This window comes from Astatotilapia calliptera, chromosome 15 (assembly GCF_900246225.1).
Source record: "Astatotilapia calliptera chromosome 15, fAstCal1.2, whole genome shotgun sequence".
Classification (NCBI taxonomy): Eukaryota; Metazoa; Chordata; class Actinopteri; order Cichliformes; family Cichlidae; genus Astatotilapia; species Astatotilapia calliptera.
The window spans coordinates 11,979,700-12,001,529 of record NC_039316.1 but is presented as its reverse complement, the minus strand read 5'-3'; the positions used below and the strand labels follow the sequence as shown (position 1 = coordinate 12,001,529).

The window sequence follows — 21,830 nt, the reverse complement described above, 5'->3', positions numbered from 1 at the left end:
ATTACAGTAAAGCTGCCACTGATTGTAATTTCCAGCCAGTTATAGGAGCCAGTTACGTTTTTTTCAGTTGCTTTTCCTTAAAAAGCCTCGATTACTCCTCATATTAAGTACTTGATAATTAGCTGTTTGCTGAGCTGTTGCGCTGCGTGATAATGAATTCAAAATGGATGATGGGTTAAGATTTCATCCGCTGTTGATGGAAAAATGGATGATTTGATTAACTGCCACTTTAACCAGTTGTTGTTCTCCTCCAACCCAACCCAGGGGTACGACTATGACCCTACCGTTTCACAAATCATCACATGCCTTGGAGATTTATGATCTGCGCCTGGCTGCACTGCGCGAGCGGAAGACATCCAGCGAACTTTAAAAAATAAAAGCATAACATGCCAAGATAATAGGTCGGGTGGGGCTATAGCAAGCTGAGTGAATATTAGAACAAACCATAACTTTTAGTATAATGCGCTAATTTATTATTGAACAAATTATACATTGAATTTTGCATGTGCTACTATTGGCATCCCATAATGAACATAACTTGGCGTACAATTTTGGGAACAAAGAGTGTGTCTTTAAATTATACATTAAATAAACAGCCTGCTCCACTTTTACCTGTCTCATACTGCTATACGTGTTTTATTGTGAAATTTAAGCCTGGAAATCTCGGTTTGCTTTGGTTATGGCACGCTTGATAGTAGGCGCACTTCAATGCCAACTTTCTCAGAGCGCACAGGCGCAATGATCACTGCCAAACACAGCTGAGTGGAAGTGAGGAGACTTCACGCTGCATTCAGTGTCTGAGCATACACTTTTTTCTAACCTAAAAGAACAGAAATTAGAAGGTTTGTCGGTTGTTACGCACAGCGCCAGAGCTTCTAGTGACTTGCGTTAACTTTGTCAGAAAACGGATTCAGTTATAATCTCAAAGAGTTTGGCTGTTTTCTGGCGGACTTGTCAGAATAATGTGGGGCTTCCAGAGGACGCGGTATGCAGACTGCAACGGTTCTGAGGCCAGTGAAGAGACTGAGATTGTGGTGAATATCGGCGGAGTGAAACAGGTGTTGTATGGAGACGTGTTGACTCGCTTCCCGGAGACTCGACTGGCAGAGCTGGTGGACAGTTCACTCAAATCTTCTGAAGAAATCTCATTAATATGTGACGATTACGACCCGGACACGGGAGAATTTTACTTTGACAGAGACCCCGAAGCTTTTAAGTGCATAATTGAGTTGTATTATTATGGGGAGATACACATGAAACGAGGCATATGTCCAATTTGCTTCATGAAGGAGATGGAGTTCTGGAAAATTGACTCGGATTTTCTGGATGAATGTTGCAAAAGCCACCTGAAAGAGGTAGAGGATGAACTTGCAGAGATAGCCGAGAAAGTGAGAACTATCCTTGTCGACAGAGAAGGCGATCCGTCTGCAGGGGGCTGGCAGCGCTTCCAGATATGCCTCTGGCGGTTGATGGAAAAGCCAGAATCGTCCCTGCCTGCCCACATAATCGCTATAGTTTCTTTCATCTTCATCCTCATCTCCTCCGTGGTGATGTGCGTCGGCACCATCCCCGACCTGCAGGTGGAGGACTCGGAGGGTAAACTCACGGAGCATCCGGTCCTGGAGGTCATCGAGACCGTGTGCATTGGCTGGTTTACTATTGAATACCTCCTGCGTCTGATCTCTTCCCCAAATAAAATAAAATTCGTACTGTCCTTCATGAATATAATCGACTTCATGGCGATCATGCCCTTTTATGTGGTGCTGATTCTGACCTCCTTCGGCGCGGGAGTGATGGAGCTGGCTAATGTGCAGCAAGCAGTGCAGGCTTTACGCATAATGCGCATTGCGCGCATTTTCAAGCTGGCTCGCCATTCCTCGGGACTCCAGACTCTGACATCTGCCCTAAAGAGCAGCCTGAAGGAGCTCGGACTGCTCCTCATGTACATGGGCGTGGGGGTATTCCTTTTCTCGGCTTTGGGCTACACTATGGAGCAGAATCACCCGGACACCTTGTTCACCAGCATCCCACAGTCTTTTTGGTGGGCTGTGATCACCATGACCACAGTGGGGTATGGAGATGTCTACCCTAAGACCACTTTAGGTCGGTGTAACGCGGCTATCAGCTTTCTCTGTGGGGTCATCGCCATAGCCCTGCCTATACATCCCATCATCAACAATTTTGTCTTGTTCTACAACAAGCAACAGGTGCTGGAGACTGCGGCCAAACATGAGATTGAACTGATGGCACTGCGCACCGGCGGCGAGCTCATGGCTGCATCTGGCTCCCATAAACATATTTGCGGTGCAGGGGCCTGGGACAACGACATGCGTTCCGGTCACAGCGATACGTTCATTCCCTTACTGAAGGATCCCAGGGGAGGGGCGGGCATCCAGACCCCTAGCATGGACACAAGCTTTGAAAGCACAGCCGAGGCCACTGAACATTTTATCTCATGAAAGGGAAACCCCCCTTACATTAAAAAGTCAGCAAAAGAAGAAACATCATGAAATTAATTATTCAGTTTTGAATTATTCAAACGTAACTTGACAAATTTGGTTTAATGACACCGCCGTGACTGCAGAATGTAAATAGTCTCGTGGACAGAAGAAGGCTTTAATGCTTTCCAGGGACCTTTAAATGCATTGAGGATTTGCGCCTGTTAAACAGACATATGTGTGAGATATTGAATTGATGAGCTGTGCCTTTGCGCAGTGACTCGCTGTAGGCTGAGGGGTTCTGTTCAAACAGCCAATACACCGATTCCCCCATGTAGACATCTTATGTAACACGCCCATAGTCCTCACACTTATACTGTAGACCGCATTGTAGCGTAGTCCTCTGTACAGAAATATATACATCACAGTAAATGCTTTTAGTAACGCAGACAAGCAGCTTTAGTCAAGAGCACAGATAAATGTAATGACCCCAGGATTGATTTGTGAGAGTGTATAGACATCAAAACAGAGCTGAAGAAAAGCTGAAGGTGTTTGGATACAGACCACATGCCATACATTCAAATGAGGTAGGTGACTGTATCACTGCAACGTGTTGCAACCAAAGGTGTATGATGGGGACACAAAGCAACATAAGGCTGGGGGTGGGTTTATTTTTGCTGCTGCCTGTAATCGTCATGGCATCATTGTAATTTTTTTTGTAACTGACACTATATGATTGTGAGGTAATGCATCAAACATAAAGCCCGTCTACTGTGCAGGAATTTTTAATGCAGCGTCTGTGTCATTGGACTGAATTTCTCGTTAAGCTCGTGTTGCCGACATCGGAACTTCAGAGGCTTCCTTGCCTGCAAGACATGTTCCTGTAAATGGGTTAAAATTTTTACAGCAGTCGTCACCATCTCTGCAGAGGTTCCGAGGAATAAACTTGACCAGCGAGTTGTAGATGAGGGAAAGAAGCAACAGGCAAAACAAAAACGCTCGTGTATAACTCTATACATTCGTTTTTCAGCGTTCGGGGAAATACAATGAAGAAAAATACATAAAAAGAATAAATAAATAAATAATAGAACTGTCTGGAAAGCAGGTAATGGATTTTTAAAGAAACTTGAAACCACCGTGTATTTTCGCACTGCCTCATATGTTCCAGAGTGAACTCTTAAATTGCCCTAATGGGGGCTATTTTTAAAGGTTACATTTTCACGGTTTGAAAGGTGTCAGCTCCTACGCCATTAGTCTGAGTGACATGAAATTTGCTGCACAAATAAACCAGTCCTTAGAAAAATTAGGCGGCACAGTAGGGGAGCTATAATTAAAATCTGGCACGTTTCATTCAGATGTCATGTCTAATGTGGCTTTTAAACTTTTAAGTCATTGCTCTCAGTTGAAAGCCCCTAAAGTTCTATAAGGTAACTTTTTTTTATTGCAATTTTCTTGTGAGGTGGGTTATTATCTGAATAATTTATGATACATTTTGTCTTGATATTTGATTATATCTGTCCTGAACAACTTTAGATACATAGAGTAACCCCTGATTGCAGAGAACTCAGCTGGTTATGTGTTAGTGTCTCTCTGGATTGTCATAACACAAAATTTGTGCTGCTTTTACAGACAGCGATCATTAATCCATACTAAAAGACTGTATGAAGGACTAAAGCTCATAGTCTGCATAGTGGATGTGAAAGATAATCCCATGTCTATGGGTAAGAGCAAGAATGTCAGTCTATGACCTTCCAAGGTAACTAAACTAAAATTCACAGCAGAATCCTTTTCAATATATAGCAGCTGTTTGCACCTGATAGGGATTTATAGTAAATCATACGGCAGGAAAAATAAAACTTGAACAGCTTAGTTTTAGGCATTATAAGGTGACTGTGTGCATCTTCAGTAATTAATGAATCATGCCTATTTATACATTAACAACATAATTAATTGTGCCTACAGTTTTAGGAGCTACTGTAGGAGCACCCCTAATTAGGAATCACTGGATAGTTCCTGTAGCCTTAACTTAACTTTTCAGCCTCAAAAAATGTATTATGGTAAATGGTCTGTATTTGTATAGCGCTTTACTAGTCCCAAAGGACCCCAAAGCGCTTTACACATCCAGTCATCCACCCATTCACACACTGGTGATGGCAAACTACATTGTAGCCACAGCCACCCTGGGGCGCACTGACAGAGGCGAGGCTGCCGGACACTGGCGCCACCGGGCCCTCTGACCACCACCAGTAGGCAACGGGTGAAGTGTCTTGCCCAAGGATACAACGACCGAGACTGTCCAAGCCGGGGCTCAAACCGGCAACCTTCCGATTACAAGGCGAACTCCCAACTCTTGAGCCACGGTCAGCGACTTAAAAGGTTAAAATATTAAGTACAAATAAGTCACATAATGTAGTTATTATAAAAGAATCCCAGTTTTCACATTCATCTCCAATGTAGAATTTCTCTTGGTTTAAGTTAAAAGTTGGGAAGCTAAAGTAAAGAGCAACATGTTAATCTCAAGCGCTGTGATTGCTGCATTACTAAATCACCTGATACATCTTACAAAATGTCAGTTTGAAGAGAAAGGGGGCACTCCTTCTGCATGGCTACATCTTCACTAGTGTTTTCCACTTAGCTCGAGTCAACCTGAAAGGAAGCCCGTGGAGAAGGTCAGGAAGGACTCTCCAGGCTGTCCTCCCACACACATCCTACACAGGGCCGCTATCTCTCCCGTCCAGCAGCAGACTCACGCATGTCAAAGCCTGCGAGAAAGGCCTTTGTTCACGCTGACAGGTGGGACTGGAATGTCAAAGGCATGCATTGTGTAATGGAACAATGTTATTACGGCACACACGCAAACACACACGCACGCTCATGTTCAAATTTAGATGTATAAGCACAGACTTTGGCATATATAAACACCCCCCCCCCCCCACCCCACCCCTCTCTATAACGCCTACCCGTTCTACAAGTGCTCACACATAATTGCCCTCACACATGAACATAGTTGTTCACCCGTATGCCCACAGTCATGTGTGATCTACTCTGCAGTGGCTTGCTGTGATCTGATTGCCAGTTGCCAATTGTTACACCCACACGGTGGTCATCCACTACATTCAGTGGGTTTTAAAGATAAACATTTGCACAACATTGTACTCATTATCCCATTGTCCAACATAGTACCAATTATAATCCAGCCAGATAATGCTTGTTACTATTGAATCAATATATATTTATATCCTTTAAACTTGTGAGACATGATGGTATGACGGAAAACCAATTTTGTTTAAAAAACTGTCAACATTTGGTGGAAAATGGTCAACCTGTTTATCTACATACTTAAAAAAGACTTGAAAGGATCATCTATGGCAGCACACAGTGAGGCTATGCAGCACGCTATGTTTGTTTGATATCATACAATATTTATATCACCGACTATTTTATTATATCTAGTATCACATGTTGCTTGTTATAAATAAACATTTAGCAAATTAACAAATTAACTGCTTGACTGCCACCTGCCATATCTGCATGTGTTTCAGGAAATCAAAGCGCTTCTTAAAACTCATGCATCCCCTCCAGCTGACTCCCGATTGTTAACTTGTGGCATACCGGCACGCTAGTACTGGGTTACACCAAAAAAATTTGATGACAGCATGGACACACTGATGCCTCTCCCATTTCTCCCCTCCTTTGACCTTTAGAACAAGGATCATGCACACGTTCCCCATCTAAAAATAGGGAAGTCTCTGTAGGTATCCTGTATACAAATGGTGCAGACAAATAAAACACAAACTAAAGCAAATTATGTTTTACATGTCCCAAAGCAGCTGTTTGCTCTGCTGTTGTTGTAAAATGTGATTTTAATATGAAAAGCTTTTATTCACCGTCTGGGTATACTGTGTAGATTTCCACAAGGTAAAATAAAACAGAAAACAAGGCAGCACTGTCCAAAAAACAACAAAAAATTAAGGTGAAGTTAAAATTACTAGAAAAAATGCAAACACAAAATGTAAATAAAACGAATAAACATGACTAAAAATGAATGGTGGCAACAAAAAATGACATTTTAAAGACAGTGTAGCTATAAGAGAAAGTTTTTTTTAATGAATTCACTGAGTCTCCGTCTCCAGGCGGGTTAATCCGAAGCCGAAGCTGTGGAACTCTGATGCTAAAGCACCCACTGCAGAGATAAACCTCATGTTTGGAAAAGCCAGGAGGGTCAGGGTCATATAGTACTGTGCAAAAGTCTGTTTTTCAGGTTTCTTAAAGGACATTCAAAGCTCTTCTTTGGATGTTGGCTGCCGTTGTGCTGGTGTTGGGGTGGAGCCATTTACTTAAATCATCAAATGTACGCTTCAGAGGACAAGCTAACGTCACTCATGGAGTGTGTCTGAAAATAAGAGAAAAGAAAAATAGACGAAGATAAACAAAACAAATGCCATTTAAACTTTCAGACATATTGCTGATGCAATAGTACCCAAGATCACACTAAAAGCAGATAATGTTGGCCCTGAAACCGTACAAATGAGATACATTTGAATAGATTCATATCCTGCAGAAGATGGTCAAATGCCTTCATTTGAATAAGAATGGGAGTGCTAAGGCTTAACAGCCCACCCCTGCGAGCACTATCGCTGCTTGAAAGATATTTTCAGCTGCAGGAAAGGGAAAAGGTAATCTCCCTGATGTTAGATTGAGAAAAAGGGGGAAAAACATATTTCACAAGATTGTGTGCCCTTTTCATCTTTTTTCAGCAGGAATGTTTAAAACACTGCGTAGGCGTACCCTGGAGCACTTCAATTCAGGCAGAGCTGCATAAAATTGCATGACAATAATTACATAGATTAAATCTGACCTTCAACAAAATAGCAGAATGGGATGATGCACTGATCCCACTCAACCTGTCTGCTAAAATTATTTTCATAGCTTTTTTTTCCTTCCCTCTTGTGCACCTTTATCACTTTTTTCCACTTTTATTTTTGCAAAATGTTCTTTTGCAAAACATCTGTTCCTGTGGGTTTATAAGAACAACGCTAAGAAATGTACAGTATTCTGAATAACAGACCTTCGTTTGGAATGCCAAATAACCCGTGCACAGTCACTGCATCATTTAAAATGTAGCCTCACAGCTGAATGTGCCAAAACCTTTCAAAGTGCAAAGTGGTAAACAGTGAAAACAATTCCGCTCTTTGCTGGTGGTATATTACAGAGAACTACAAAAAAAAAAAAAAAGAAAAAGCATTATGAGAAAAATGACTCACCTGTAGACTAGTTCTCATTGATGTTTTTTTACTTTTTGTCTTAGGGACTAAGAGACATGCTGTCTGATGCAAAGCTCCTGCAAAGATATGAATGAGGGTTTTGCAAATGCTATGAATCTGTTTGAAGACACCTGCAAGAGAATACTGAGTGATAACTATGGGTGCACTAATACATAGGGCATGTAAATACCTTCATTTAAAAGAAATTAGCAATAACTATCCCCATAGATTGCAGTGATACCTGATTACCATTTTATCTTTTCTTTCGGTGAAAGTGAAGATTCATGCTCAGAGAGTGGAAAGATAAACTATGATACATGTTCCCACACATGTCTGTCTACCAATCTTCACACAATCATTCAGCTGGGAAGAGCTGCTGGGAAAAAAGAACACATGTCAAGAGTTTAACTTAGTTTCAGTGTAAGCTCAGTATCTTGAGATCGGGTGAGCAAGTTATGACCTGCTTTTTTTCAGGGTTGTTAACTGAGGGTGTTTTGGAGTGCCCGTTAATGTGAAATATAGAGTGGGTGGTTCCAGGCTATCACAGTGTAATACACTGAATTTCCAGGAGGCAATTTGCTGTGACCTTAACTCACTGAAAACATCTATGGTGGTCCCTGCTGCTTCAAAATGTAGGCTCAGGAAAGTTGCATCAGTTTCTTTTCAGGAAAACATCTTATTTGATTCATTCAGTGGCAAGAGCTGATTGCAAATTAGCTGTTTACATTGAGGTTTGGATATGAGAGTGTGTGGTTTACTAATTCTCTCTGCTAGCCCTGTTATGGACTTGCCTGTTGCCCAGCGTGTACCCTGCCTTTCACCATGCAACAGCTGGGATCAGCCCTCTGTGATCCCATTGGATAAGCATCTACATAAAACTGGGTGAATGGATTTATATAGCGTATGTTCAACCAAAGGGTACAACAAAATATTTATGAAACCAATATATCAGCTTAATAGTCTCTCATTGGTTTTTTTAGCTATTGTGTTGGAATACTAATATTCAAGAATGGCTTTATGATAAACCTGTGCACAGAGCCTTAATCTAAAAATCAATTGCGATGCTCACTTTGTCTCGCTGATGAATATGTTTACTCTGTGCTGTTAATTGCTCCATTTAGTTTCCTGTGTTACTGTTTCAGAAAACTTAAATGCAATTAAACGAATTTAATGTTTTGATATTAAAGTAAAGATGAGTTTGGTCTTGGTGCAGGATGCAATCTCAAAGCTTAGTTATACATATATATGCATATATATATACATACATACATGTATACACACATATATATACATATACATATACACACATATATATCACACATATATATACATACATATATGAAAAGACAAAAGGTTCTTTGCTTTGCTGTTCCTAGGACTGCTGATCAGTAAAAAATGATCCCATTATATTAAATTTGATTATAACACAATAATATAAACAGTAAACCAAACATTTGTGGTCAAACAGGAATCTAGTTGCCTTTTCAATTTGAAACTCCAAGTGTATAGCGCCAATAAACAGACTATGCTATGGCCCCTAAATGAGACTAGCGTACTAGAAAAACTACTTTCTTCTTTTAGCCCCAAATAAACTCAGATCTTTCATCATCAATAAAAGGGTAAAAACGAAAACTTGTAGTAGTAAACTTTAGTAAACTTTTGAGAACATGGTGGGATTAGTACTCAGAGAGCGGGTTGCCAAACAGGACTGCGGCATTTATCGACATGACTTCATATAAGGTCATCGGTTTAAAACATTTACTTAACCAGCTTAATAAGTGTGACCAGTGAAAAGCCAGTTACCCCCCTCGTTTTAGCCTTTATACTAAACTAGGCTAATTGCCTCCTTGCTTGAGAACAGTGTTTAATATTCAGTAAAGACCTCTGAGTTGCCTTTTTGCTTATCTTAACTCCTAGAAAACCTTTGAGCCATTTCTTTGAAAATTTAATACAGAACATCAATACAAACAATGCATACATTCAGCCACTGAAGGCTTTGTTTAAACCAGCCTCAGTGAGGGCAGGAAAATAATCTCCTCTTTATATTCCACTGTTTTCATGCTGACACTGCTGTGTCCCCCAGAGTAAAATGAACATTCATTCAGCAAATATGAATATGTAAATTAAAGTCAGAATCATGGTGTATTTATTCTTGTTGTTACCGACTTGTTATGCATTGTGTCACAGTTTTTGAATTGTCATTTTGTGGCTGTGCACTGTGTTCTGTGTCACAGCTTTACACTTTACTTTGGTGCTGAGTGCTTTGATCAGGGCCTCGGACAGCTTCAAAATACTTTTTCAAAGCCGAAGCTCGTAAAGCTGCCCCCGTTTGTTTAAAAATCAACCCATCCACTGCTTGATTTTTTTTAAAAAGCAAATTAATTCAATTAAAACGTTATAAAAAGCAGCAGATAAAAGAAAAAAAAAAGGCTCCCTTTTGTACCACAGTCAGTATAACAAAGAGGTATGACTGTCTGCTTCCTTCTGGCACATGTTGTTCTTTCTTTGCTCATCTAGTCAATTCACTGATGCCCTTCACTGATGGTTCTCGCTTCAAAAATGGATTACAAAGGGCATCTTGTAGCGGTCCTGTGTCACCTCTACTGATGAATGTATGGACATCCCATTAAGGAAACTGCCCTCAAGAGACCAGCGCTGTAGTGATAGATCTGAGCTGCCCACTGACACAGTTGCAGGTGCTGATTATCTTATCCAGAGACAATGAAGCTTTATGGAGTGGAACATCCTTGTCCTGTAGTGGGTTCCAACAATAATTACAATCAATTTAGGGTGGCAGGTCATAAAAACAATATTTAGTGGGGGCATTATCAGATGTATACCTCCTCTGGGTTGTGAAATTTGTCTCTGTCATAAAAGATTTCAGTCATGCAGTTTCCATTTCTCAGTGTGACAGCTTTGCAGTATTGTAATATCTAGCCTGGGCTTTCTATCCCTGGAGGCTAACAAGAGGAAATTAGCTAAAGTTTTATACAAATACAATACTTTGCAAAAGTGTTGAGTTGTGCTTAATTTCTTTACTTATATTTCTTAGATTTTGCTTCTGTGGATTCAGACTTTTATGTAATTTTTTCAAAGCGGTCTTGAGCAACAGTTCTCCAGGGTCTCTGGAGGTTGTTAAAAGTTTTTCTTTGGCTGTTTTTTCACTCATCACTTATAATTTCTTCCAATTTCTTTCGTTGAATCTATGAAAAATGTCAAAAATAACAAAACTTGACAGGCATAGAATATTTTTGCTCCAAGAGAGATGAGCTCTTAGCTGAAAACTTGGCATATCTCAGCGTGGTGTATAGTGTGTACTTAAAACTTTTTTAAAGAAACTTTTTTAAGAAGCAAGTAGAGGACAAAATAAGAAGTGGCGGGACTAAAAAGACTTTCTGCAGGAGATGATGATCAGTGTCTAAAGTTATATGTCCTTAAGAAACAGGAACCTGAGAGATACATCTGGTCACTCAGCCGATTAAATCTACTGTTCAGTGAAGCATCATCAGAAATGGTCTCAGTGGAAGGGTTGCTGTCAAGAAGACATTTTTTAAGAAAGGGGAACAGGGAGAAAAACCTGAGAAACAGGGGCAGCAGATCTTATGTAGGGATCAGTCCAAATGGTAAATATTTGATTCAAATCATTGCCAGCATTTGGTAGGTCAGGAGAGAGGTACAACAGTGAGTGTCTACAGCCATCTGTAAAGGCTCTTTGAGGCTCTGTCATGGTTTGCATTGCATTTCAGCCAGTGGTGTTGGAGAGCTTTACAAAATTGACTGAATTATAAACACAGAGCAGTATGGTCAGATTTTGATCCAGGATGCAATACCATCTGGAAGGCATCTGATTGGCATCAGGTTGATTTTTCAGCATGCCAATGCAGTAAAAGCATACCTGGATAGAAATACACACAATGGATTGGCCTCCTTAGAGCCCAGGCTTCAACATTATCGAAGCAGTGTTGGATCATCTTGATGGAGAAAAAAAAGGCAGCCAGCATCCAAAGAAGAGCTTTCAATGTCCTTCAAGAAACCTGGAGATCTTTTCCTGAAGACTACTTAAAGAAATGACAAGAAAGCTTCCCTAGGAGAGTTCAAAGAGTGTTGAAGCACAAAGGCGACCATAGCAAATATGTTTCAATAAATCCCTGTACCATTTTCCTATTTTAGAAAATAAAAAGAAATGTGGTTTGAATAAAGAACATTCACAGCATTGGAGGCAAAATCCATTTTATGAAAAATTTTATTATTCCTACATAAAAATCGTCCATGACAAACCCAAAGTTTTATAGATTAGAACATTGAGCCCATCTTACTTTAAATATAGATAAACTGTAAACTGCACAGGAACACATAAGCCTCCATAAAACGTCAAATCCCTGTTTTTAAACTTTGGCTGTCTGATTTAGTCAGTTTTTGTGGGGGAGTGGGATCTTCTCATCTACATTAACTTTGAGAAAAACTAAGGAGCACATTTCCCAAAAGTTGAAGATTTATGTGTTGAGCCAGGAGAAAGCGAGCCTTAATAGAGCGATTTCAGCTCCTGGCTAATCCTCCGCAATCATGCACAGTCAGTTTCCTTAAAGAAAAAAAGATTAAAAAACAGAGATCTATTCAGAAGCTCTCTTATATGTGACAAATGATCTCTTTCCTTATTAGTTTTATTTTTTAAACTTAGAAACAGTTGACTTAAGCTAATCTCAGAGCCTGTCAATGACACATGATTCCTCAGTGGTCTTAACCTCGTTTCTAACTGCTCTGAACAAGTTTCAGTGGCTGCTGGCAGCTCTGTGTGACTCCACTGCAAGCGCCCCAACAACAGGTGAAAGGTCTGTTATAAGCACTGCATAAAGCCCCCCAGGACAGATGGTGCCAGATGATAATCCATGTGAGCTCAGTGAAAGAACATCAGCGAGCAGACATGAAAACTTATGGCAGAGGATGCGAGGGGTCCTCAAGGAGATTTAGATGTCAGACCGTGATGAAATGCCGAGTCCTTGGCTTTGCGCTCGGAGGTAATTAAACTCTCTGAGGACTCTCTGTTTGTCCTCTGCATGTGTCACGGTGGGTGATTACACATGAACTGTAATCAAGAAATCAATTTGGAAAGACAAAAAAATTATAGAACGAGACATGGCAGGAGTAGCTGTGACAAGATATTGAGATGAAAGATGTTAAATCAGCTTCTGATCCTGCAGTTTGTACAGCCTGAAGGGAAAGGAGGAATTAATCTGTCTGTTTTAATGGTGTGAATGAGCTTGTCAAGGAAAGATTACACACTTTTTTTTTTTTTGGCACGGTAGCTTTGGAATAACATAAACCTGACTTCCTCTTCCCCAAGTTAAATTGACAAGTATAAAGCATACCAAATCTTTACCCACAGATGTTTTAATGGCCTTACTTGGCCATATCTAGATACTAAAAGGATGTCTTCCCTCTTAAACAGCCATCATGAGTGCAGCTTTATGTTCTTCATCGATTGTGGTGAAATTCTCTTCATATTTTGGTGCCACAATCACAGATTTCCTCCACCTATGTCTGCATTTTTACTGAGATTTTGATGGATGCTGTTTTTCGTTGTTTTCCTATGTCTGGGGATATTGAGGTAACCTCACACAATCTTTGTTCCTGCAGTAAAACAGCGGTGATTTGTGGCACAGTGTTAAACGTGGCATCCATCTAGGCAGAGCCTCTTAACAGCGAAATTCCCCAGAGAGCATGGGAGGCCATTTACAACAACCAATCATACAGTAGGCGAAGCAACCTCAGTTCTCTTTGCCAATAATGGGATAATGCACAAATACTACATCACATTTCTTTCGCCATGTTTATGTTGTCAAGTAGTGAGGTGATATATGAGCAGGAAAATAACAAGAATAAAATCCACATATTTGATTATGATAAACAAAGCATTTTTAATTATTTTCCCCCAAATCCATCACCTTTAACTGCTTCTGGGATTATTGATCAAATGTGCTGAAGGAATACATGCTGATCCTAAACATGCATGGGTTTGACGGATAAACAAAAGTGCCCTCAATCACTGGCAAAAACGTGGGAAGGTTGATAAAGGGTTTAGTGGGAGTGTGTTACTTTTGTTAAGTGCTTGCACGGTAATGGCCTCGAGCTCCTGAAGGCAGCCACAGCGTGACTTCTCTCACCCACCTTGAGGAAAGCTTTTAATGAGTCTAACAACCTTTTCTCTTATTACAGCCCGAGCTCAAACGCACTCGGCATAAAAAGGTGAGTAAGACCTACGAAATATCAAAGCCGAGGAATAAAGGTGAACAACATCAGTACAGGTAAAAAACAAAAACAACCCCAGAGCCAGAGGCAGGAGGAGTAGCAGCGAGCTCCAAGCACAGCGAAGATCAGGCGATAAGAACAAACACTGATCGAGTCGGACAGATCAGAGAAGGTGGGTTGCAAAGTGGATTGGTGGTCTAAATGTAGGCAGGCCAAAGCTGCCTGAATTGTAGTCATAAACTGAGATTGTCCAATAGGATGCATAAAAGGGTTTCAGTTAGGTCATTAGCTGATGTGGCCTGAGATGATCTGCTGGGATTGTGGTTGAGCTTAAGTTTGTGCCCTGCATAAAATAATGGTACGCTTGATTATACCTCAATGTTTTGAGCAGCAGTTACTAAAAAAAGAAAAAGCGTGAGACTAAGGGAGAACTTTTTTTCTGTTGTGAACGAGGATCAGAATCAAGAACTGGTTCAAAGCTTACCAACCCATCTGAATCACACTCGTACAAACATATCAGTTCATTTTATCAGTGCTGGCATGTTTTACTGACAGTTGCAAAACAATGACGTCAAAGTCATGGCAGTGCAGCTTTGGCACATCTGAGTCACATGCAAGCCTTTTTCTAATCTGTTTCGACACTTTTCAAACTCAGAGATCATAAAACTCTTTCTCTGATGCTGAAAACCTCCCCAATCTGACTCACATGCAGAACTAATAATGACTTTGGTTTCTCTAAAGTCTGAAGAATATCCATCCATCACTAGAACAGTAGAATATGCTAACTCACTGCAGACTATTAACCTTCTGTTTTACTTCGGCTCAAATTTTGAAGCGTCACTCGGCTCATTGTCGTGGTTTTCCAGTCGAAGATTCAATATCAGTCCAACAGCATTGTCTCCCTTTTGAGAAAAGGCTCTGAAAACCAATTATTCATTTCCTGCTCATGACCAAAGAGCAGACAGTAGAAGATACTGAGTAGGCTGAATGGTGGGGATCAAAACCACAGCAAAAAGAGTTTACATTTGCATTAAAAACACATTTCTAAATGAATGACTGCTGCATGTGTGATGTAACCTTTTTGGTTAACATGCCAGAAATACATCAACATATCATTTACAAGTCAAATTTGCTTAGTAGTAATACAACTTTGTACACTTAAATCTTTTTAGTGTACTTTTATCAGCAAAATGTACTTTGACAGCATTTGTATCTATATATCAGCGTACAATATTATGGCATTTTTACTGGATATGTATTACAGAGGTAGAGCTGAAGCCATTTAATATAAATGATGGGGTTTCTCAGAGTGCTCTGAATCCCATCCACAGTCCTAACACATGCATGTTAGGCTACTTAACTAATCATAGGTGGGTTTCCTCGAGTCCTTGTAGAGGGACAAAAAGTAAGAAAATGGAAATGAGGACAAAAGATCAGCAGATTATTCTGTCAATTTAATGCGAAAAATCAGTTGTACATAGTCAAAAAACAACTTCCTTTGAAAATCAAGGTATTTCTTCTTTGCTCAATTCAGAATAAAATGTGAGTCTCAACAAGCTGTTCTAGTTCATTGATACATCCTGAAGAAAAGAAATCAAGACTATTGTTGCCGATTAAAAAAAAAAAACACACTGAAATGACCGCAACTCTAATATAGTGAAAAATAAAAAAATATGTTATTTTAAATTTGGCACATTTCATCCCAAGTAATGTGTTCTAACATGTGCTAATTAGCAGCAATCAAAGAAAATCACATCTCCATTATTGCAGAACAAAGTCAGAAAGGCTACAGTAATTTTCTTGTCTCCAAGCCTCACATATGATCTATTAGACTTTAGTGTTCTTCATTAGCAGACAGTTAGACAGACTCCATTCCTCTGTGCTCATCAGCACTTAGAAAAGTTTCATCCTCATTTTTCCTTGCAAAGTAATGCCCACCACTACCACACACTTCCAAACCTCAGAGCCTGTGGGTTGTAGAAGCACAAGCAGATTAAAGACAAACAGAAAGGGACGTTGTTAAGGTCGAGTTGAATGCATCTGCTCACAACCTGAGTGAATTTTCATTAGAGGGAATTAGGATTTGAACCACTGAGCCCACTTCCTCAACCTTTAACCTTCAGGGTACAATTCAAAGAGGTGGAATGGAAGACATACATGAATCCATTTGAGTTCTTCTTCAACTCTCTGGGGAACTTTTATGAACAAGGTTTAATTTTCATAAGTAACAGCCTCAAGAGGCTCCAATGTTTTATATGCTATAAAAGTAATAAATTATAGTCCAGTGCACTCACTGTGATCAAGGCGTGAGTATGGGGGTGTGTGGGCATGCAGAAGATATATACCCATACACAATATGAAAGAAAGAGAGAGAAAAAAGAAACCTAAAGAAAGAAAAAGGGAGATATTTAAACACATCCAGAAGAGGTCAGCTGCAAGACTGAGCCATTGCACTGCCCACTCACTCCCACATGCTCAACATCATTAAACACAAAAGGGCACAACTGAAACAATGCTGCAATCTGCAACACAACAAACAAGCGAGACAGAGCTGTTGGTGCAAGCGTGCACCATGAGAATCTCACAAGAGCTCGTCTCTTCTCTTCTATCAAGGACGTCCATTTCTGGTCCTAATCTCTGGACTATAAATTGATTATTCATGAAAATATGTTTGATCCCTTATGGAAGTGAGAGCATTTTTAAACCTGGGTTACTTAATCTCAATCTGCGATTATAAATCTTACAGAAAACAAGCCTGAAAGAAAATCAATTCAGTGAGAATGTATTAGTGAATGCATTTGGTTTAACATGTTTTTGGCTGGGATATACTGAGTAAATGAGCCATACTGCCTATTCAGCCCTCTGGGCTGAAAATTGATTGAGTATCTTACGCCACCCGGTGGGCTGGACAATATCTAAACAAAGGGGGAATAAATGACAGCTCACAAGAAACAGGCTGGTTATATGTGCAGTAATAATGCAAAACATCTGTTTCACAGTCACATCATTAATTGTGAGTCTCTGTCATTTAGGATCAAGCTGACTGTCAGTTAAAGAAACAACTTGTTTATGTTTCAGAGCTTCAGGGCCGTCACAGACCACCTCATCTAGAAAGAAGACATTTTGAGGATGGTTAGTGAGCCACTTCCACAGATACTCCAGGTTGGCATCACACTGCCAGGGGTTCCCTGTTACGGTCATCTGAAAAGAGGATTTTCTGTCATCCAGCAGACCTGAGGGGAGATACCGTAGCCGATTCTGATTAAGCAGCAGAAGTTCAAGGTGTTGCAGACCCTGGAGGAGCGTCACTGGCAGCTCTCGGAGCTGATTCTCCTGCAGAAACAGCTGTGAGAGTTTCACGTTGTGACTAAACGTTGAAGGCTTCAGGGAAATTAATTTGTTCCCAGCGAGGTTTAGTGTCTCGAGGTGATGTAGGTTTGCTAGTGTGTCGGGCTGTAGCTCTTGCAGATGGTTATGACTTAGGTCGAGATTTTCCAGATGAGGCAGCTTCTGAAGCAGAGCAGCTGTAATGCTTGTTAAACGGTTCCCAGACAAATCCAGCCAGGTGAGACTGCTGTTGTCGGAAAACCACTCTCCATGAGCTTTTTCAATTAAATTATTCTTCAGCACCAGACTATGGAGCAAGGAATGGACGAAGACTTTGGGGGGCAGATGAATCAGCTGATTACCTGTGAGATCCAACGTACTCAGGTGAGGAATGGCACCCAGTAGGTCTGAAGGAAGGCTTGAAAGATTAGTGTGATACAGCTGGAGGTGGTTTAAAAGAGGCACAAAACTCAGATGTCTGGCTGTAATGAAGCTGAGGTTTCTGGACTGGATGGACAATCGTGTGATGTTGGGATATAAACCATCTGCAGGAAAATATGTGAGGGAGCTTTGGCGGCACACCACCTCTGCACTCGAAGGTAGAAAGGAGCAAGTGCACAGATCTGGGCACGAGTGGGTGCCTCTCGTTTGGTAAGCATATTCAGCCAGAGCAGTGAGAGTAAGAAGCAGCCACAGGTTCATCTTTAAGAAAAAATACACTGAGAAGAAAACAATAGCGTAAAAGATCAACAGGTAATAAAACGGTGACAATGTGATTATAAATGTGTTGTTACCTGAAAAGCACAGCTGAAATTCCTTCAGGTTTTGATCGCTGACTTGATTTTACACAACTCTGAGGATATTTGATTCCAGCAATGAGTCAGGATAAAATGTTGCAATAGGCAAACAAAACCAAGCAAACAAAGTGAGTGGTTACTGTTTTCTGTACTTTCTAAAAGTAAGTTGATGTTACCACACATAAATCAATATTTTTTTTTTTCAGTTTTTCAAGAACACAATGTGCAAGGGTACATGTGTGATACATTATTAATTAACTTGTGCAAAAAGAAAACAAATAACAAAAATAGGCATTAGGCTTCATTTTTATCCCTCAAGTTCACAACCATATGTTGGTGCTTGAGATTCAGAACTCAGCCTGTTAATGTTAGCAGTTTAATGAATAGAGGGATACTATTCCCGAGAATAGCAGGTTATAATACTATAGTTTAGCAGAAAGGTTGAAAACGGGTGAAATGGTTGGCCTGGTTTTGGCCAAAAAGCTGCCTACAAATGTCATTCATTGTTTGAATAAAAATAACAAACAAACAAACAAAACAGGAGGTTTTAGAGATCTCTAGATGTTCTGGTGGGTGGATTATTTTCCTTTGTGTGAAGCTAAGCTAAATGCCAACATAAAATCCATGATAATACTGCAGACTTTCTCATTTAAATCTAAACAAGAAAACAATGTAACATGAACACACTTAAATTTAATGAAATAAAAAACAAGACAATAGTCTTATTTATATCAGATTTATTTATAGTCACATAGTTATCATGTTTTAGTGATTCAAATCCGACAGGCCGAACTGGATTTCTTTTCATGTTAGATAAAGACCAGCAGGAGTAATATTAAGACTGAAGGTTTAGTTCATTTGCTGTTAGTGATATTATTGAACGACCTGCTAGAGGCTGAGGTCCAGCGCATGTGATGGAGTCTGGCAAGAAAGCCTTCTTCTTGTTCTCGTGAAGCCACCTCCATAGATACTCTGCCTTCCCATCACAGAGCCAAGGGTTGACTGTCAAGTCGAGGCCATCCTCTCCCAGCAAGTGAAGTTCATCCAGCAAACCTGGAGGAATATGGCTCAGCTGGTTTTCATCCAGACTCAGGTGTCTGAGCTGAGTGAGTCCCTGGAACAGGTTTTTGGGCAGCTTGTTGAGTTTATTCTGAGTGAGGAAGAGATGTGTGAGGCTATGCAGGCTCTGAAATGCAGATCCATTCAGCGTGTCGAGCTTGTTGTTCTGCAGGCTTAGCCTCTCAAGTTTGCTCAGTTGACTCAGAGAATTTGCTGGTATCTTATCCAGACGGTTGTTTGAGAAGTCAAGGTTCTCCAGGTGGGGCAGCTTCAGAAGCAGATTAGTTGGGATCTCTGTTAATTCATTTCCAGATAAATCCAACCAGGTCAGGCTACTGTTATAAGAAAGCCACTCTGCATCAGCTTTTCTAATAAGGTTATTCTTCAGCACCAAGCTCTGTAGTGGGGCGTGGCTGAAGACATCTGCAGGCAGATTGTTTAGCCTGTTTCCGGTGAGATCCAAAGTGTTGAGGTGAGGAACGCCCCTGAGGAGATGAGAGGGAAGGCTGTGAAGGTGATTGTTGTACAGATGGAGCCCTTGCAACTTGGGTATGGCATTTAGATGGGCCTCAGATATGGAGGTGATGTTTGTGAATTGGATAGTCAGCAGGGTGGTGTTCTCCGGGAGACCGTCAGAGGGGAACTCTGTCAGGGGAAGCTCATTACAGACCACCTCATTTCTTCTGGGATAACAGGTGCAGAGAGCTGGGCAGGAAAGAGCTCTGTGGCAGAAACATGACAACCACAGAAAAGCAAGAACATACCAGGACTTCATATCTAGAAAAGAAGACGAGTAGAAGTGAGAGTTAAATACAAGGAAATTATTACATCTGCATTTGCTACAAAACAATGCTACAAGTAACAAATCTTCAAATCAGTTTATGCACATGGCAATCAGACACAGTGAAAAAAACAACAAAAAATACCTGCTGCAATTGAATGTGTGTCCATCTGCAGACTGCTGCTTATATCAGATTTATCACTGCTCACTTCCAAATTACTCATTTGTGGAGACGAATCTCCCAACCTAATCATTACTTATTGTGTAAACACGGACCAGTCACTGCACAGTCATTTGTCAAGGACAGGCAGTTACAACAGAGTGAGCAGCTCATACCTCACGGGAAAGTACAAGAATAAAATACTATAGTTCTACTAAAAACTCCTGAAATAGATTGCTGAAGTCTATTAGTTAATGTCAGAAAATAAAAATACATTGTTGGCTAATTGGTTACTATTGGGTAAAAAATGAAACTACAAAAGATATTTGTACTTTAGATTTTCTTTTAAACAGTGGAAAGGGGATGGGGTAGGCAAGGAAGGAAGGAAAGAGGGAGCTTGTGAAAGGGTAAAAATAAGCATTCCCAAATTTGGTTGATTTATTTTTCTTGGAACAATATTTATCAGCAACACAGAATGTTTGATCAGCAGGAGGGAAAAAATATGTCATGCAAACAGTATAAAGTCAGCCGACTCAGGCCTAACAGTTCAAATAGTTTGTCCAGTTAAGGGGCACATCACACCTAACATTGAAATTAAATTATTTTGCATACGTCACTGTTTAAATTGCACAGCCTCTTTTCATTTAACAGCCTGCTATTAATTATTATGTTAAAACATGGAAACATACAGATGCCAGGAGCAACAGTGGAGCAATTAATGTTTTCCCAGAGGTGAGATCTAATGACCATTTCAGTATATTGAACTGTTCAACAGTGAGAGCTCATTAAAAGGAATTGAACATGATTAATTGATCAACAGAATTCAATTAAGCTATTTAGCGATTAGCTGAATAGAATGCCAGCTGTGATAGGACTGAGGGCAGGAACCCTCGAGACGCTGGTGGTGGAAATAAAGATGGAGGCTTGGATGGAGCTCGAGTAACATGGGAGAGGCGGACATTGGGAGGAGGTGGGTTGCAGAAGTGTATGCAGGGAGAACGACAAAGGAGCAGTGAGATATAAAGTATGCGAAGTTGAGGTTGACTGTCCTGAAGAAGGCAGGAAGAAAGATGATTGGACTAAACCAATGAGGTCGGCAATGAGTTTAATGGTGTTGGAAAGTAGAAGTGATATATTTCAATTAGTATGGAAAGTTAAGTTGTGGTTAAGTTGGTGGAAAACATTACTTTAACACTTACCTGATGTGTAACCTATTTAGTAGGAGAGACAACGTATACCCCAAGTTAATATTGTGATGACAGGATAGTCTTACGTCCATTTTCTCTTGATATTGCCAAAAGGCCAAAAGCCAAAAGAGTCCCCAGGCATCCCGAGTGCCTTTTTAATAATTCCCAGTGGCACCATGTGATATAAGTGGGTGTTGAATAGCCATATTAGTTAATTACGTATTGTAATTATATCTATAGTATTGGTTGGCATTAATAAGGGTTATTCGATAAGATGTTTACTACGTAACACCAGATAATGGTATGGCTTGAGGGCCAATTAGCAGCAGTCTGTAAAGGTCTGTCAGTTACATCAGAGGCTGTTGCTGGCACCGTGTCTCACCACTGGGCTACATTGTTTTATGCCATGTTATGGTTTGGTATTTTAATGTTGGTGAATAAACCTGTAGTTGGTCTGCACCTCATCTCTGCCTCAAGTCTCCTATTTGAACCCAGCCGCTACATTCTAACAGCTCAGTTGGCGCTAAAGAAATATCCTCCACACCATTACACCGCCATCACCAGTCTGAAG

The 21,830-nt window shown here is 40.4% G+C and overlaps 3 protein-coding genes across 4 annotated transcripts; 1 reads left to right on the top strand and 2 right to left on the bottom strand.

Annotated features, from left to right (window-relative positions):
- Positions 1-519: 519 nt before the first annotated feature.
- Positions 520-14,158, top strand: LOC113007110 (potassium voltage-gated channel subfamily F member 1-like). Of its 2 annotated transcripts, XR_003269853.1 has the most exons (2): positions 520-3,025; positions 13,916-14,158. XR_003269853.1 is itself a non-coding variant. In XM_026143520.1 (1 exon), exon 1 carries the CDS (start codon positions 963-965, stop codon positions 2,457-2,459), a length of 1,497 nt encoding a protein of 498 aa, XP_025999305.1. In that variant the 5' UTR covers positions 520-962; the 3' UTR covers positions 2,460-3,227. The 2 variants fall into 2 exon arrangements, 1 of the variants encoding a protein (XP_025999305.1); XM_026143520.1 differs by lacking the exon at positions 13,916-14,158 and having other exon boundaries at positions 520-3,227.
- Positions 14,159-15,592: 1,434 nt separating this feature from the next.
- Positions 15,593-18,146, bottom strand: LOC113006939 (leucine-rich alpha-2-glycoprotein-like). The gene is made up of 2 exons (XM_026143205.1): positions 18,070-18,146; positions 15,593-17,994 (listed from the first exon to the last, which is right to left on the bottom strand). The coding sequence occupies exon 2, from the start codon at positions 17,975-17,977 to the stop codon at positions 16,973-16,975; it is 1,005 nt and encodes a 334-aa protein (XP_025998990.1). The 5' UTR covers positions 17,978-17,994; positions 18,070-18,146; the 3' UTR covers positions 15,593-16,972.
- Positions 18,147-18,792: 646 nt separating this feature from the next.
- LOC113006938 (leucine-rich alpha-2-glycoprotein-like) lies at positions 18,793-20,151 on the bottom strand. The gene is made up of 2 exons (XM_026143204.1): positions 20,058-20,151; positions 18,793-19,908 (listed from the first exon to the last, which is right to left on the bottom strand). Exons 1-2 carry the CDS (start codon positions 20,134-20,136, stop codon positions 18,908-18,910), a joined length of 1,080 nt encoding a protein of 359 aa, XP_025998989.1. The 5' UTR covers positions 20,137-20,151; the 3' UTR covers positions 18,793-18,907.
- Between the last annotated feature and the right edge of the window lie 1,679 nt (positions 20,152-21,830).